Here is an 18014-nt window from a genome sequence, read left to right on the forward strand (position 1 = left end):
TGTGAAAATCGGACAGTCCACTTTCTACTTTGGTCCGATTTTCCTAGTCAGACAGGGGGGTTCGACTCCTGAGATAGGACAAGTGGTCCGATTGTGGTGCTAGGACCAATGGTTCGATTCTCACACTAGGAAAAGTGGTTCGATCCTTGCAGTTGGTTTGATTTTGAGACTAGAACACGTGGTCCGATTTTGGCACTGGGTCCGACTGCTGGAATCAGATCGAACGGGGTGGTCTGATTCTCGCAGTCAGACGGTTCGACTCCAAAAATCGAGTGGTCTGATTCTGGGAATCGGACCTAGGCAACTTGGTCGGACTGCGCAGACGACAGCCCGTGGGTTGCGCGCGATGACTCAAGCTCAGCGCCTACTCCATGGAATCATCCAATGCCTTCCAGATAGGTGCAAAACACTACAAGGAAATGCTAGACATACCTGGAATCACTATGGTGCTCGCATCGAACGGCACTCCAAGGATCTCCCTGTAGCTCTCTCTCTCTCTCTCTCTCTCTCTCTCTCTCTCTCTCCTCTTCCTCCCTGGCTCTCAAGCTCACTCTCTCTCACAAAGCAGAATGTCAAATGTGGTCTTTCCTGGTTCCCTGGGCCTCTTATTGCCCCATCCCAACCTGTTGTAACCTTAGAAGCTAATCCCTCACACTCTTCCAACCAGAAATTTGAATTTGTACCCCTATTTCCCTGTTTCCAGCAACAGCAGAACCCTTTCTGTTTTCCTTCTTTTTCCTATCCTAATCTTAACCTAATGCAACAAAAATAAAAAACATAGATGGAGATCGATGGTCCTACTCTAATATTCAACAACAAATCAAAATACTTACTTGCTCCAAGGATTAAAACCTCATAAATCTCCTAACTATCTTGAGCACCAGTTCGGGCTGCAAAACCTACTTCTGTGCTCGATTCGATGCGCGCGGCGCTCGAGGCTTGATTCCGTCGGTCCTGGCAACAGAACCAAAATGAAGGAGAGCTACGGAGCTCTACCCCAAGACATATGCACCGCTTATTGATCAAGCGTTTCAAGTCGAGTGGCCATGGCTACCTCTCACATAGCTGACGCACAATGCCTACCTTACGAGTGTAGTGAGCTTACCTTGATGCTCGATCGAGTTCCCTCCTCTCTCTTGCACTCTGGTAGCTCCACGATCCTTACGGCAACCTCAAGCCCTCTCCGTCAAGCTCCATCCTCCATAGCCGCGCGAGAAAAGAGAAGAGAAGAGAAGAAGAGAAGATGGGGAGCTTCTTCTCCATGATCCCTCACTCTCACACACTCACTCCCTCACACTCCCTCAATCCCTCACTCAAGCACAAGCAAGAAGGCAAGAAACAAGAGAAGAAGAAGAAGAAGCTTTGGCCACACACAAGAATGATCTTCTCATTCACTTTTGAACCTTATATACATGCCCTACTTTTTGGGCGGTCATCCCCACTTTTTACATGGCCGGTCATTAGCCTAGGCCCTCTTTTCATATTTCCCACCATTTTAACTTATCCCATTCCCAACTAGTGCATACAATTTGCATAGGAATGAGCTTGGCACTCTTTTACAAGGATTCGGGAGCGCTTTCACAATTAATGGTGCGCTTTTACTCTTTTCTTTTCTTGAGGCGACATTGAGGCCTTCTAGAGAGGTCATCATTCAAAATTTTTAGGGTCTAACTTCCATCCGGGGCGCCTTTTCATTCCTTTATCTTGTGCCCTTTCGGTTATCTCCTTTTTCCATTTGCTCGCTCCTCTGCTCCATTTTCCCGCTCCTTTATGCTACGGTAAACACAGAGAGAGAGAGAGAGAGAGAGAGAGAGAGAGAGAGAGAGAGAGAGAGAGAGAGAGAGAGAGAGAGAGAGAGAGAGAGAGAGAGAGAGAGAGAGAGAGAGAGAGAGAGTAACGAAGTTGACAACTCATTTCTCTCACAAGAGACTTTATATATGTGAACTTGCTGTGAAGTGCCCTAGTATTTCCCGCACAAGGAATGCTAGTATATGTATATTCATAAATATGTCCAAAAGAAGCAATGCACATCTTTACTATTAGTTAACATGGGTGGGGGGTGGGTGCCACGTGACACAGCCCTCGGTGCCCCCTATTATCTCAAAAGTGGGGGTGCCATGCATCAGTATCCCGCACACCCATGCAATTTGCACTTGACCACACCCTGGCTGTATGAATAGCACACGAGTTGGCCCGCTGATCACCTATGCAAATATCACTCAACTACCCATGCAATTTGCACCATCAACCACACATGGATTCTAGGCCATCGGTTCCTGTGTAGATTCAAAGGCATTTGCCTAGCCGATTTGAGCCCATGGCTCAAATTGCATCTTCCATCATCTCATCAATTCGCGTAGCCATGACCCTCGACTTGCACACCTCCCTCTGTCTGAGCATACTAGGCCCACAGAATGAGGGCTACTCTCTCTCTCTCTCTCTCTCTCTCTCTCTCTCTCTCTCTCAGGGTTTTCACATAGCAGGAACGTGGATGAATAAAGTACACACACCCCTTTCTTTGTCTTTGTCTCTCTCTCTCTTAATGTCCCTCCCCTCTCAAGACATCCCCCCATCTCTCTCTCTCTCTCTCTCTCTCTCTCTCTCTCTCTCTCTCTCTCTCTCTCTCTCTCTCTCTCTCTCTCTCTCTCTCTCTCTCTCTCTCTCTCTCTCTCAATCAACTAGCGGGTTGTCACTATTAGAGGGTACTCGAGAGGGAGCACTAGATTGAAGAATGAAATGGTAATCTTTTCTCTTGCATTTTGGCGATACATCAAAGGGGCACCAAAACCTGTCAAAGTAGCTAAGTACCTTGTCAAAGCTCCCTACCTAAAGAAAATATTTGAAGTGTTACAATGAATACAATAGATTTATGAATGGGAGAACCTGATTCCACCAAATGTTGCACGATGCTTTGATGGCTTGCTCAAGGGACAAAAATGGGCTTGCTTTCACCATCTTTGTTGTTGCAAACTTTGAGCTTCCACAACAAGCCAATAAATCTTGTTGACTGAAATTAAAGGATTGCGTCATTGAGATCAGATCTCCACAATGATCAATCATTGGATTATCCAAAATCGTCTCACGGAATCACTAAGAAGAGACATCACTATTGATTTTGTCCAAATGACACACATGCCAAAATGTCTCTAGACTTGGCTTATAGTAGACAATACATCCATGGATGGGAGCTCAATGCCTACATTGTTGGATGGTACAAGGTTGTAGAGTGGTTGCAAAAAACCAAGTGATCCCATTCCCTTTTTCACACTTACACTCAAATCTGATTGGGTTCCAGCAAGTGCAAACCTCAAGAAGAAGATTTGAAGTAATCTTGAAGATCAAATAGCCCACCTAACATCAAGCATCATCAAGCTTGACATCAAGTACTTCAAGCTCAAGTTTAGACACAGTATCTCTTGATACTACAGAGTGTGTCTTCACACTACCTTGCACTTGTGTTCTTGACACAAAATCTTTTAACTCTTTTGATGCAAAATAAGAGATTTGAGGTTGATTCTCAGTAATGAGAATGCAGAGCATGAAAGGTTTTCTCATGAAGAGTGGCATTACTCTTGTTGCTCATTTCAACTACATAGAAGACTTGTTTATTCTACTTGCAAGGATGGTTGGATTTACTTATTTTGAACAGAAATCAATGAATTTATTTGAAGTGTTTGAAGACATTCCAGCTGCCTCGGCCATCATACAAAACTCAAAGTTGGTGGTACCTTTACTTGAGGGGGATAAGAAGAGCAAAGTCAAGGTCAAAGAAGCTGTAAGAAAAGTAAAGAGTGACAAAGGAAGCAAAATAAAGGACAAGATGTTGTATGATCTCAGAAGAAAATCCAAAGTAATGTCAAGCCATGAGTCAATCCCAAAAGCTATGTACCCCAAGATTTATGTAATAGTTCAACAAGTCATGTCAAGTTACAGCACTTTACTCATCTCAAACTCACAGAGAAAGAAGACCAAAAGGACCTCACAAAGAAGACTAGAGCGCAAGATAATGAAGAACCAGTCAAAGATGAAGAGCATAAAGACCAAGGAGTCCAAGAAGATCAAAGACCCCCAGAAGATCAAGAAAAGCAAAGGATGCCAAAGAATTATAAAGAAGATAAAGAAATTTCCGCTGTTGACAACAAAGAAATTTTCCCATAGTATATCTTTATTTCGCGTAGTGGATCTACTATCAATAGCATAACTCCAATTGTAGGATGGTCCACATGTTGCTTTCTCAAAGCATAAATTTCATGCAAGCTTGCACACACATTGCCCCAAAGTTGGTAATGTGTCATAGGGTTGCATCTCCCCTTAAAAACTTATCATCTATGTGAGTATGTTTCGTATATCTAACTCAAGAGTCCAATATATTGTTTTTCAATCATTCAACCAAAAGTAGGTTGTGATACATTGAGTTCTATGCATGATTGAGTTTATAATATGTGTGCAGGAATGATGACTTATGTATGATTATTTAAGAGATTCAAGGTAGTTAAATATTTTGTGTAGAACAAAAGAGGAAGACTATGTATGTGTTATGTGTTCTATAGGATTTGGTAGAGAGGAGTTTCTAACATGTAGTCAACAAGCACATTATTAATCTTTTTGAGGGTGGTTTAAGTCAATCTTTGTTTTGATTACAATGCATCGTAAGATGAATAATTTACTCAAGTCTATTTTCGATGTTGGAGCTTGAAAGTAAATAATAACAATTGTCAATTGCCATTGTTTGGCAATGTATGCAGTGAGATGAATATTCTCGACACATAGGTAAAACATTGGCACAAAGCACTAGGAGAAATGTGTAATGTGTTAAGGAATAGTAATAACGTTGCTTCAGAGTTCGTTGGGGGAGGACTCAGGAGCTCCTAGTATTTGTTTACACAAACATATATCTCCCCTGAATACGTGATTTCAGGTATTTTGACATTCACTTTCAAATGACCGCCTGGCTGGGGTGCAGTCATTTCCGTATCACTACTTCAGTACAGCTAGATACTTGAGACGGAAGCCATGGACGGAGAGATGGAGTGACCGTCTGAAGCGAATTTCATCGAGGTATCTGACGACTCTGCGATGAAGGAGAAGAGCAGCTCCCCCTGCTCAGCCCTCAGGACAGCATATAACGAGTGTTTCAACAAGTAAGCGTTTTGCGTTTCTAATCGATAGGCCTCCGATAAGAATGACGAACTAGAATGCTTGGATTTCATCAGTCTGCTGCAGTATTTAGGAAGTGTAGGTGCTGGAATACAGCTTTGTTTACCAGAATTCGTATTGCATGGGTGTGCTTTCAATTAAAGCTACAACCTAATCCAAGACCTCGATCACGGTTAACGATCAATCCGGCAGAGATAAGACGATTTAGCAGAGTAGGCATAGTTTCTATCAGCAATCGATTTGCTATGGAAAAGATGATTGTTTGGTTCTAAAAAACCTTGAATATGGGAGAGGGCACAAGGGAATGCCAAACATCACAGAGTCCAAGACTGGCGATTAGGATGCCATAAAAAACGTGTCAGATTCAGCTCTTGACAGGTTTCATCTTGCCGAGTCTCTTTTTGGCTGCTGCATGAAAATCTGACTGCTGTCGGTTTGGTTCAGAGCACTCCAAGGAAAAAACCGTCTCCTTATGCGAGCAAAAAATCAAGTAGCCTAAAACCTTCTTTGAGATGCATGCATCGACCTTGGTATTTAAGGATTCACATTGTCTCTGTTGAACTAAGGATCATCATTGTTGATGTGACGATTCCATGATGCTACATACAAAATCAAAGTCAGGTTCCTTGAAGGATCTCTCTTTGCTAATGTGGTCACTGGTACCATATCTAGGATACAGCCTGTTGTTCTAACACAATAACTTATCGCCAAGCTTGGAATTTTTCAAAACTTAAAAGACATCTATGCAAGAAACACATATATACTTCATAGGGCAGCTTGAGCCTCAACGATCATGGTAGCTTATCGTGAAGACTTGAAGCCTATTTATAAATTGCTGATTTTGTAGCCATGTGAGTTCAGTTCCATTCAGAGCTTCTTTTATTGGCCAACACTATGTAGAGATCCACATAGCTTGATTGACTACTTGTTGAGCACGTTACAAATCCCAATACTCCTAATTTGTTGTAATCTTTGCCAATACCAAACAATCCTTTGGTCTTTGAAGTCAGTTGTTGATTGATTTCATCTTAGGTTTTGTCAAGCTCACGATACAATTTGGATCATCATTTATAGGCTTTTAATTCCTTATCATCAAGTGCTGACTTTGTTAGAAGTTGCACGGCTTTTCATTTAGAATATTTTCAAATTACATGGTATGCCTTTTGAGATTGTGTGAAATAGAGTTCCCAAATTTACAAGTAACGCTTATTTGATGATCCGGGAAGTGTTTAAAGCTTGGTTAAAAAGAAGTCTAAATATATGCTAGTAGTTGGAATAGGCACTAATAAAGGCATCAAGCTGATCAGCTTGACCAGTTTAAAAAAGAACTGGCTGACAAGAAAATAAATAATAAAATGATACAGAAAATGCATGGAAAAATTGCCTGCCACATGGTAAAAACTGCCCTCCCAGTCTAAACTACCTGACTTGCATGGAAACGTGCCCTAGCTATTGGTGATCGTGTAGAAATACTGACTTGTTTCAAAATATGGTAAATCTATGAGAGTATGCAATGGAAAGGAAAGTGAACACGGAGAGGAGACAAAGAGAGAACACATGTGAGAGAAGGAATATTGTGACCTCAATGACTGAAGATACAAGGCTGCAATAATTAGCCCCAACATGTAGCTCTATGCATCAATGTGGGTGCTAGAGGGTAGTAGGGGGATGAGAGAATAAGGAGGGCTGGCTGATCATGAAGGACCAATGATGGATAATAAGAGTGGGAGGGTAGGCTGCCTATATATAGACAAACCGAGGCCACAAGTGGTAATAAGGTGGTCAAGCCCAAAATGTGGGTGCCCAAGATAGCCAAATGTGCCCAAAAAGGAATGCACTAATGTGTCCTCCATCTAAAGTGTTTGAAGCACATAAAATGATAAACAAATACAATGTTAGAGCTCCTAATATCCTTGTCTAATTTAGGTTGATAACTCACAGACAAGAAATGGCCACACAAGACACACGATTGCTAACACCTATTGGGTGTAAAGTCCCTTTGCCTCCGTGTATAAAGTTATATGGGTGTGAACACACCCTTTTTGTACCTAATATATAAATACCTTCTTTATTCTTTGTCACAATCTGATACACCTATGCTTGGATTCACTCTCTCTCACTCTCAATGCTGTTGCTCACACTTTCGTTGCGCTCTCTCCCCTTCAAAGTGGTATTAGAGCTGAAACCAGCCTTCCTTCTTGGAATGGGTGGTGATAACCTGTTTTAAGAGTTAATTACATCAATAAATAAATGCACATAAAATGAAATACACACTTTACCATAACATTCTTGGACAGTAGAGACCATGTTGGCCCCAAAATTGACGCCCCTTGCGGTATTTCTTTAGCTTTCATTCAATTGGAAGGAGTACAACTTGAGATTCTTTAATCTCCTCTTGCTAACCAATTGCTCTTGCTGTCATAAATGACCAGCAAGCCTTTTGGGTCATTTGCCCCTTGATTCACCCAGGACTTCTTCTCCAATTTGACCCTTGGCTGGTCAAATGCTGCCCCAAATCAATTCGGGATGAACTGGCTCTTGAAATCCCTTGATAATCTTCAATTATTAGCTGTTGATTTCAGTCCCTTGAGCTTTTAATCTCTGGCACGGATCCCAAGGTGGTTGCTAAACCCTAATTTTTTGTTGTAAATTAGGTTTTACTGTAGAAATGATAGATCAGCCCACCAAAAATGGCTGAGGTCTCCTGTGAATGGCTAAGAATTGCCGAGAATGGCTGAGCATAGGCTGAAGGAGACGAGAGAATGCTGTAGAGAGAGAGAATTCTGAGATTTGTCGCAAAGAACTGATCAAAATCAATTGCTGCCCTGTTTACCAGCCCCAAACGGATGCACCAACAACAATAAGAGCATCAGAGACTGTGATCTTCAAGAGAAAGTGCATCAATAGCAATTGTCAGCTTCCCAAGGTCAAGAATGTGCAATCTCCATTACCAAAATGGTTTCCAATGGCTGGGAAATGGCACCAAAAGCTGGCAGCAACAGTCCAACACCTCATTCCGCCAGCCCCAAAATGAAAAAACGAGATTTCCCTCTCCCTTCAGTTGTATTTAGCCTTTCCCCCACTTGCATGGGAAAGTTTTGCCAAGTGGCAACTTTCTTAATCCATTTTCAGCAATTTCCAGCCATTTAATTAATTTTTAGAATTAATTAATTCTGAAAATTAATTCAGCTCTTAATCCATGCCCAAAAAATTGGCCTTGCCCATCCCAAAATTAATTGGCTAGGCCATTTGCAACCCAAAGTGGTCCCATGCATTAATTGACCCTTGGACAAGCATTAATCCATTAATTAATGCCTAGTCCCTAGTGTCACCACTGACACTTAATGGCCAATTAATGGTCCTAGGAGCAAACTGACACCAAAATTCACCTAGAATCTAACAAGTGTAACTTGTTACAACTTTTGCCTTTGACACCTATCTTTTTCACAGGGTCCTTTGGCCTTCAATTGTGAAAAAGTAGCTTGCACTTCACATGTGCAACACATGTGTATCTTTTAATTGCACATTTGATTAATCCTTTAATCAAATATCAATTAAACATAAGCAAAGCATCAAATTTTCACGTCCTCGTGATAAGTGCTGTGGCTCTTGAAGTCCATGCGGGTTAGCTTCAATTGGTCTGTGTGAAGGAGCATTAGGTTGTCACCTCTACTGGTCACGTAGACACTCATCCTTGTTAGTCGACAGTGCCTAGGTCAGCATGAGTGCAGGTGACACCTTCCCAAGTAGACGATAGGTTAGACAACTGTTTTTCTACAATCGACAAGTCAGGAAGGTGAGGTGTAAGCAACGACAGGTTAGCGCAGGTCATGTAGGTCTGGCGTAGGCAATGCATGTCACGCACAGGTAGATTTGACGCAAGCAGACTAGGTGATAGGTCAATGATTGTTTTTGTCACGTTTTTGGGTAGATTCGTCAAATTTTGAATATTTTTCTATGAGTAGGCCCCTCACTTATTGACAAGGGTTCTCACGTATAAGCACAGTTCAGAGATTTGTGCAGATTTATGCTCGAAATTTGGTGTAGAAAGTAGCGGTTCAGTATATCATCCGAGAGGTAGGTCAAAGAAGAGGGGTAATGTAGCAAAAGGCAAAAATAGGAGTAAAAGCTGTTAGCAGTCTAATTAGCTCATTGTGAGTGTGGGCTATGCCTAATATTACTTGTAATTTAGGCATTTTATAGTGGTCATATTATAATTATTTAGGCATTTATTGTTGGCCGACTAGTTGCCATATTTGGCATATTTTGGGCCTATTTATTCAGTGGCTCCTCCTCCTCTCATTCAATCATCATCATTCTTCAGGTGGTCTTCCTGTTGGAGAGAGGAGCCAATGTCGGTGCCCACATAGCCAGTGACTCACTGTTGTACGTGTCATTCTTGTGTTTGGTATATGGATTCCATTTCCTGAGCACATCTTTGAGTTCTCTTCCTTTGCAGTGTTCGTTTATTCTTTTGATATTTTGTTCTTTTTCTTTTGTCTTGTGTTCAACAGTTTATTTCAGCACCTGTCTTTGCTTCCATTGTTGCAAACATGGCATCAAATTGCAGGATCTCGGTTCGTGATGCGATTTTTCTGCTGATTACCGGTTTTTCTTTCCCTTGTTGATCAGACCTGCGTTTTTAAGGCCAGCAATCTGCGTTTTCAGCCTGCGCCTAGATTTCAGCCTGCAATTGTCAGTTTGCTGCATTCAATGCTCCACTAGCTTGTGTCTTTGGTTTTTTGCCCCTAACCATGACTGGGTGACTGTTTGTACAGGCCGTTTTTGCTGTTTTTGGCAGTTTTTGACTGGTTTTTCTTCATTTTGCAGTAGTTGGCCTTTGTTTTTGATCAGATTTTTGGTTACATTGCATGTGAACTCTCATTTTGTGAAGTCTTTTGTTGTTGGTTTGGCTGTATTTCTTCTTTGTATACCCTCTATCCTCTATCTTCTCTTCTTCTCCTCTTCAGATGGGTCCTCCATGCTTTTCTACAGATGATAAGTTACATTGACTTGACTATCTTACATGGAATGCTGTGATGAAAGCTTGGTTTGCACAGAAGCGGCTTTGGTACATTGTATGTGGAGCTATTCCTCGGTCTCAACGTCCTTTTCCTCTTCCTGAAGATTTTGATGAGAACAACCATGAGAAAGTTGTGCTTACATGGGATTCGGACGATGTCCGTGCGTATTTTGTGCTGCTTTTGTGTATTTCTAAAGAAGTTCTACCGGCCGGTTCTCTCCTGTAGGACATTACTAGAGTGATGGTTGAAGCTTTAGTTATTATATGAGGCACCTTTTCCCATGTGTGCTGCTGTGACCCTTTATGGATAGCTTCAACAGATGAAGTTTGAGTCCAAGGACATAATTCAATCATTTTTGCTTTGTGTTACACATGTACATGACTAGCTTTGACACTTGCAGTCTGCCCTTCTAGAGGCACATCTCATGGGTACAGTACTCTACAAGCTCCCTTCGGAGTTTGATGGAGTGGTGAATGCTTTGAGGGTGTAGACATCTTCTACACCTGTGAGCTTTACACATGTCCTCAATGCTGCTTGAGTATGAGACATCTTTGCGTTTACAGGGCTGGCTCTCATCTCATTATAGCGGATCCAATGAGGCCTTTACAGCTTAGAAGAAGTCAAAGGTCTAGTGTTATCATTGTGGTAAGAAGGGTCACTTGTGGAATGATTGCAAGGAGTTAGCAGCCTCACAAAAGAAGTGGGATACGGACTCCTCCGACGCATCACCCTCTTAAACTCCGACTTTGATCCTCCGGCCAAGAAGTCCACGGCACAGAAGGGATCCACTTCTTCGGATTGCGAGAAGGGTTTGATGTTGGGAATGAAGGCCTCGTGCCTTTAAATGTGCTCGGCTGTGAACACACCCTTAGCACTTGTACTTATACATATATATCTATCTAAAAACCTAAAGGTACACTCTCGTCATTGTACCAAAAACGTGCTCTCTCTACTCTGCTCTCTCACTTTCTCTGTCTCTCACTGTGCGCAGCGATAGTCTCTCTCGATCTCCGTGCATAACCGGTCCCTACAAACTGGTATCAGAGTTGCGGTTGAGGCGTTTGTACCTCTCAAAGTTCGAACACGACAAGAGAGCAAGTCGTGAGCTATAGAAGGTCCAGCATGGACCATGGTGACAGTAGGCGTGTGATAGGCTGGGCGAGTAGGCAATGGCTTGATAGGGGCGATAATCAGTCGAGCAGGGAGAAGGCCTGCAGCATCGTAGCGAACAGGATTGATGAATAGCGTGACAGGTAGCAACTGACGGGCAACCGGCTGATGGCGACTACAGCGGACCGGACGACTTCAGTGGGCGACCAACGGGCAGCAATTTGGCAAGCGCGACAGGTCACGGACTTGAACGGCTTGTTGACCCGCAATTTTTTCTCCTCTTGTTTTTCCAAAAATATTTGAGATTACTTTTGCCTCCTCTCCTCTGGGTGTTCGCGCGCACAAGCACATTGTGCAGATCTGTGCAAAATTGACCCAGAAATTCGGGGCTTTTCCCGAATTCGGGGATCTCAACACAGAATTGGACAATCTGACTCAGGAATTGCAAAGTCGGTGCACATTTGCCCGGGAATTTTGGGGCTTTTCACATTTTAGTGAAATTCTTTCAATTTCATTGAAATTAGTGCACGCAAGACTTGGAAAATTTGGGGATTTGTTCATATTTGGTGCGAGCAAGATGCAATAGTGATACCTGTCTCAGAAATTGCAGGAATTTGTGACATTTTGTCCCCAACATTTGGGGCTTTTAATGTACATGTGCAAATTGGGCTGAAATTTACCCAATTTCTTGACATTGATGCACATTGGATACCGTGCAATTTGGGGCTTTTGCAGTTTGGGCAAAATTTGTGTAGCATTTGGTCATTTTATGTATATGCAAGTTGAATTCCATGCAATTTGGACATCAACACTTCGTAAAATTTGGGGGTTTTGCTGAAATTGCTGTATTTTGGCCATATTGGACAGATGTGTGGTTGATGCTTTGAGCACAAAATTTTGGGGCTTTTGACTGTTCCTATCAAATTTTATGCATGTGGGTATATGTACAACAGAAATTGCAGCTGAAATTTTGGGATTTTTTATGTAATGTGATGCATATGCCCTTGGAACAGCTGTAATCAGTTGGATAATGCTGTAGCACATGGTTTGGTACTTCTGAAAATTTAATTACAGATCTGAAATCTGTGCTTTTACGTGGTTATTTATTGCTGATTGGTACTTGTTTGTACTTTGGTCACTTGGGTGACAATTTGGGCCCACATTTGCTGGCTTTTTGGTCACATTTGGGCTGAAAATCATGGCTGGCAGCAATGAGAGCAGTAATCTGATGCACATAAAGAAGCTTGAAGGTGTACATAATTTTGTAGTTTGGCAAAAGCAGTGCTACAATATCCTGTTACAAAAGAAGCATGCAAAGCCGATCAAAACCAAAGGGGCAAAGCCCGCGGACATGGATCAGGACGATTGGGATGAGTCAAATGAGCTTGCATGCTCAATTATAGAGCTATTGATTTCTGATGCCTTGCTCTTCAACATTGAAGGTTTGGATTCTGCATATGCTATATGGACTAGACTGGAAGAATTGTATGCACAAAAGAGTTGTGCAAGCAAAGTGTATTGGTTGAAAAAGCTTATGGATTTGTGTATGAAAGAGGGTACAGCAATGTCTACTCACTTGAGTGAGTTTAACTCAATTTTCAGCCAGTTGGTTGCCTTGAAGTTCATGATTGATGAGGAATTTAAGGCTACTTTCTTGCTTTGCACTCTACTAGAGAGTTGGGATACATTCAGGACTGCTATGAGCAATTCTAATGTGATCCTTTTGTATGCTGATGTAGAGAGTGCTCTACTTATGGAAGAGATGAATCGGCAGAACAATGCATCTAGTAAGTCTTCCAGTGCTTTTGCATACTAGGGGCAGATCACAGCAAGAGGACAAATATGATGGCAAGGGACGCAATAAATCACGTGGCAAAGATGTTGAATGCCATCATTGTGGCAAGAAGGGTCACTTTAAACGTGACTGCTACAAATGGAAGAAAGAGAAAGGAAAAGGCAAGAAAGATGATAGCAAGGAAGAGAAGAAGGATAGTCAGCCTAAGAAGAGTAGTGTAAAAATTGAAGAGGTGAATTTAGTCACTCATGACAGTGACAGTGGGAGTGACGTACTCTTTGTCTCTTCACACTTTGGTGCACATGCTTTACTTGCAGATACAGATGATGACATACATACCTGGATTCTCGATGCAGGTGCTTCCTTTCATATCACCCCTCATCGTGAGTGGTTCTCCGTCTATATAGGGGGTCGACATGGCGTTGTCCATCTTGGAGACAACTATGCATGTGAGATTGCAGGTATTGGCAGTGTGCAGTTACAGTTTCAGCATTGCTTTGTCTTTACACTTCAGCATGTACGGCATGTACCTCAACTCAAGAAGAGCTTGATTAGCACAGGGCAGCTAGATGACGATGGTTTTCATACCACCTTTGGTGATGGAAAATGAAAGATCTGTAAGGGATCAAGAGTGATTGCCAGAGGTTGCAAGAGTGATACTTTGTATCCACTTCATGTATCTAGTGTGCGTGACCATGTTGTTGCCGTGACCAAGCAGCCAAGCATTTCTTTGTGGCATGGCCGGTTGGGACACATGAGTCAAACAAGAATGAAAGTGCTTTCTCGGTTGGGTTACTTGCCTTGTCTTCGTTATGTTGATTTTAAGCATTGTGATCATTGTATTTATGGCAAACATGCACAAACGTCTCACAAAAAGTCTCTTTCTTTATGGCTTTCACGTCTGGTGGGAGAGCTTGGAATCACAGAGTTACCTGTTTTTCATTGTGATAGTCAGAGTGCTATCATGCTAGCACAGAATCTTGTCTTTCGTGCAAAGACAAAGCACATACATGTGAAGTACCACTTCATTAGAGATGTACTTGACAGCAAGAGCATTGAGCTTGTCAAAGTGCATACAGACGATAACCTTGTAGACCTTCTCATGAAGGGTCTTCCAGCAAAGCGGTTTGCTCATTGCTGACAAATTATGGGAGTTGGATAGATATATGTATTTCAGCTTTGTATATACTTAGACTTAGTTGATTCTTTTCTCCTCTTCAGGCACATTGCCTTTAAGTGGAAGGTTGTTGGGAATAAAGGTCTCGTGCCTTTAAATGTGCTCGGGTGTGAACACACCCTTAGCACTTGTACTTACACATATATATCTATCTAAAAACCTAAAGGTACACTCATGCCATTGTACCAAAAACATGCTCACTCTCTACTCTGCTCTCTCTCACTCTGTCTCATTGCGCGCAGCGACAGTCTCTCTCGATCTTGGTGCCTAATTGGTCCCTACATTTGATTGTCCCTTTCTTTGCTGCTTTTTAGTCCAGGTGATGCGGTCATCCCTCATAACTCTCCGGTACCAGAGCGGGAGTGAGAGGGTGGTGAGATGGGGCAGTCGCGCCTCATCTACACATGCATACAAGTGCATAGGTTCCAGATGTTAGCAGTCATGTTTGTCATGCCTTGTCATCTCCTGCCTGTGAGCCTCAATCTGAGTCAGACGAGGACTTTAGGAGCTCTGACGTGTCTATCACTTGTTTTGACGCAGGAGGTAGCCCATTCTAGAGCACTCAGTATATTGCATTTTAGTGCATTTTCTCCTCCAGTCGGGATTTTATGTGCACTTGGGCAGTTTCTGCATTCTTCAGCCTGCCTCACCTGCCGGACATTGTCCACCCTTTCTGGGATTTTTCTGAGCATTCCTCGCATTTTTACCAGCATTAAATGCTGGTCGGACATATTTATGGCCTCAAATTTCAGGTCGGCCAGTTTTTGGGTTTTTTGGCTATTTATAGCCATTTCCCACTTGGCAGTCAGTTGTATTATCATCTTCCCTCCTTCTTTGGCAGGTGCACACTGCGACTCCGTCATCTTCCTCCGTCTTCAGTGCTGCCGTCATCATCAGCCTGATTTGGTGCCCTCGTTGACACTTCGGGCTGCGTGCAGGGGCTGATCAGTCCACAGTTGTGTATTCAGCATTCATTTCAGTCAGTGCAGATTTTCTTCCTTCATTTTCTGCTCTCTCTCTCTCTCCTCCTCTGTGTTCGTGTTCTTCCGTTGCGCACTCTCACATGGTATCAGAGCCTGACTGAGAGCACAGAGGACCTAACCTTGTGGAGAGATACCTCACCCCTCTTCTGCTGCTATCGCCTCATCTCCAACTGCCCAGGCGGCCCCTCCAGGTGGCCATTCTTCTTGCGTTTGCTGCAGATGACTACTCCCGAGGCTGCCATGTCATCAAACGACCCCTCTTGCTTGCGTTTTCCATCAGGCGGCCCCTCTTTCAGCTGGGCGACACATCATCAGGTTGCATTTTGCAGATCTGGTGGTCGTTTCCACTCTTGGCGGCTCATCTCCTGCTGGCGACCCTCTCCCAGGCTGCGTTTTGGTGCTGGCGGCTTTTGTTCTGGTGATCTTCATCAGCTACCCTTGTGTTTTGCAGCTCCAGGTGTTTGTAGGCTATCACAGCCTGTGTCTTGGTGGTTGGTGACCAGACTGCTGGTCCTACTTCGGCGAGCGGCAAAGTTTTCTTTGGTGTTTGGTGTTTTGCAGATTGGAAGATGTCTTCTTATTAGTTTACGGGCTTTGATGACTCAAATGATGAGCTTTTGTCTCGATACTCATCTGAACGGAGGCGTGATTTTTATCACGAGGACCGTCGTCCGGAGTCTATTCCTCTTTCTCGTTCCCCTTCTATTCATGTATCTCGGTGAGCCCCTTCCAGTGGGTCGAAGATGCAGTCTTTGGTACCCCCTGTACAGGTACCCGTACTTCCTCAACTGCCCAAAGAGGACCGGTTGGATGGCTCCAACATTTCTCTATGGTCCTGCAAGGTGGAGTGTATCTTGGACTCCTTCGATCTTTGGGAGCTTGTTTCTGTTCCTATTCCCCGGCCTAAAGTGGATCCCGCAGATGGGATATCTATGGATCGTGCAGCCTTATGGGATCGGCTTAATTCTAGAGCCAGATCTTTCCTCTTTCTGAGTTTGCAGGATTCTGTCCTTGTTCATGTTCACAGGTTGAAGACTGCAAACAGCAGATGTGTGGAGAAAGCTCGCGTCTCTCTATCAACAGAAGACGTTTGCCCACCGGATATCTCTCGAAAAGAAGTTGCGGATGCTCGCTATTGATGATAGTCCTTCCATGAAGGACCACATCAACAGATTACAGGATATGAGGGATGAGCTTGGATCCCTCGGTCAGACGATATCTTCTGAAGACATGGCTATGATTCTTTTGACTCAGTTGCCATCGCCTCGGTTTGATGTCTTCTACACCAACCTTCTTACATCGAGGACTCGTGAGAAGCTTCTATGGGAGGAGCCATCCCCGCTTGTCTTGGAGCATGACGAGCGACTCAGAGAGGTCAGTGCTAGTGGATCCGACTCCACTAGAGCCTTTGTTGCAGGTTCGGGAGGACAGACGAAGAAGACGACGAAGTCAAAGGCTAAGAAGCAGGACAGTTCTTCAGGCTCTGACTCAGATTCAGCGAGACCGAAGTGCCCACACTGTGGGAAAGGGACTCATCCTGAGGAGAAATGCTGGAAGAAGTACCCTCACCTTCGTCCGGGAGCGAAGGGCGGATCTACATCGGAGCCTTCTTCTACCTCTACACCAGTTGTTACCCATTAGTCAGTGTTCCTTCATATCCATGCTTTGGAGGAGGATCCTTCTTCCGTGGCTGCAGTGTCTTGTGTGCAGCCTTGGTTAGTGGACAGTGGTGCTTCGAGTCATATGACTCCCCGAGGTGATTTGTTACAGGATCTCCGTCCATCAGAGGGTTCAGTCACTGTTGGTGACATTTTATCGGTGCCTAATAGTGGTGTTGGCACATTGCCTTTGTTTACCGACCGATCTTCGAGCTCCTTTTCATAGGCCCTACATGTTTTGGATTTGGGCCTTCCCCTCCTCTCAGTTTATGGCCTTACGAGGCTTGGCACACGAGTGATCTTCACCGAGCATGCCGTTGTTATTGAGGATTCTCTTACAGGAGCTGTCTTATCTACAGGTTGGCAGGAGAGTGGGCTTTACAGGCTCCATTCCCCTTCTTTGATGCAGGGTCCTCTGAGGCAGTCTATTGCTACACCCGTTCCCGCTTGTGCATCTTCTATTCCACAGGTTCCTTCCCATCCCCCACCCTCTCCTCCGGTGGTTCCCTCGTACCTCCCATCCCTTTCAGAGGGGGACGATCTTAGTGATGCAGCTGTGGATTTCTTGGCCCCTACTGTTTTAGAGGGGGCTTCCCAGGATCGCGAGGAGTTTCTTCATCGTCAATCTTCATCGACGGACTTCATCGACCTTGGCATTCCTCTTGCCACCCCAGGATCCGTTTCTCCCTCGGCCTTCAGCCACATCTAGGATCTGAGAGGGGGTGTTAGCAGTCATGTTTGTCATGCCTTGTCATCTCCTGCCTGTGAGCCTCAGTTTGAGTCAGACGAGGACTTTAGGAGCTCTGACGTGTCTATCACTTGTTTTGACGGAGGAGGTAGCTCATTCTAGAGCACTTAGTTTATTGCATTTCAGTGCATTTTCTCCTCGAGTCGGGATTTTATGTGCGCCGGGGCAGTTTCTGCATTCTTCAGCCTGCCTCACCTGCCGGACATTGTCCACCCTTTCCGGGATTTTTCTGAGCATTCCTCGCATTTTTACCAGCATTAAATGCTGGTCGGACATATTTATGGCCTCAAATTTCAGGTCGGCCAGTTTTTTGGGTTTTTTGGCTATTTATAGCCATTTCCCACTTGGCAGTCAGTTGTATT

At 43.8% G+C, this 18014-nt stretch overlaps 1 protein-coding gene across 3 annotated transcripts in view; it reads left to right on the forward strand.

Annotated features, from left to right (window-relative positions):
• The first annotated feature begins 4842 nt into the window (after window positions 1-4842).
• The window catches only part of LOC148036954 (protein phosphatase), a 76944-nt gene continuing 63772 nt past the window's right edge, over window positions 4843-18014 (forward strand). For 2 of the 3 annotated variants that reach the window (XM_087675880.1, XM_087675882.1), the window contains exon 1: window positions 4843-5141. In XM_087675880.1, coding sequence (XP_087532006.1) covers window positions 5077-5141 — 65 coding nt within the window. In that variant the 5' untranslated portion in view covers window positions 4843-5076. The remainder of the gene's footprint in view (window positions 5142-18014) is intronic. The other variant, XM_087675881.1, reaches the window with a different exon arrangement.

The sequence above is a fragment of the Lygodium microphyllum genome, chromosome 4 (genome assembly GCF_053477565.2).
Source record: "Lygodium microphyllum isolate KBCC chromosome 4, Lygodium_microphyllum_v1.1.10, whole genome shotgun sequence".
NCBI lineage: Eukaryota > Viridiplantae > Streptophyta > Polypodiopsida > Schizaeales > Lygodiaceae > Lygodium > Lygodium microphyllum.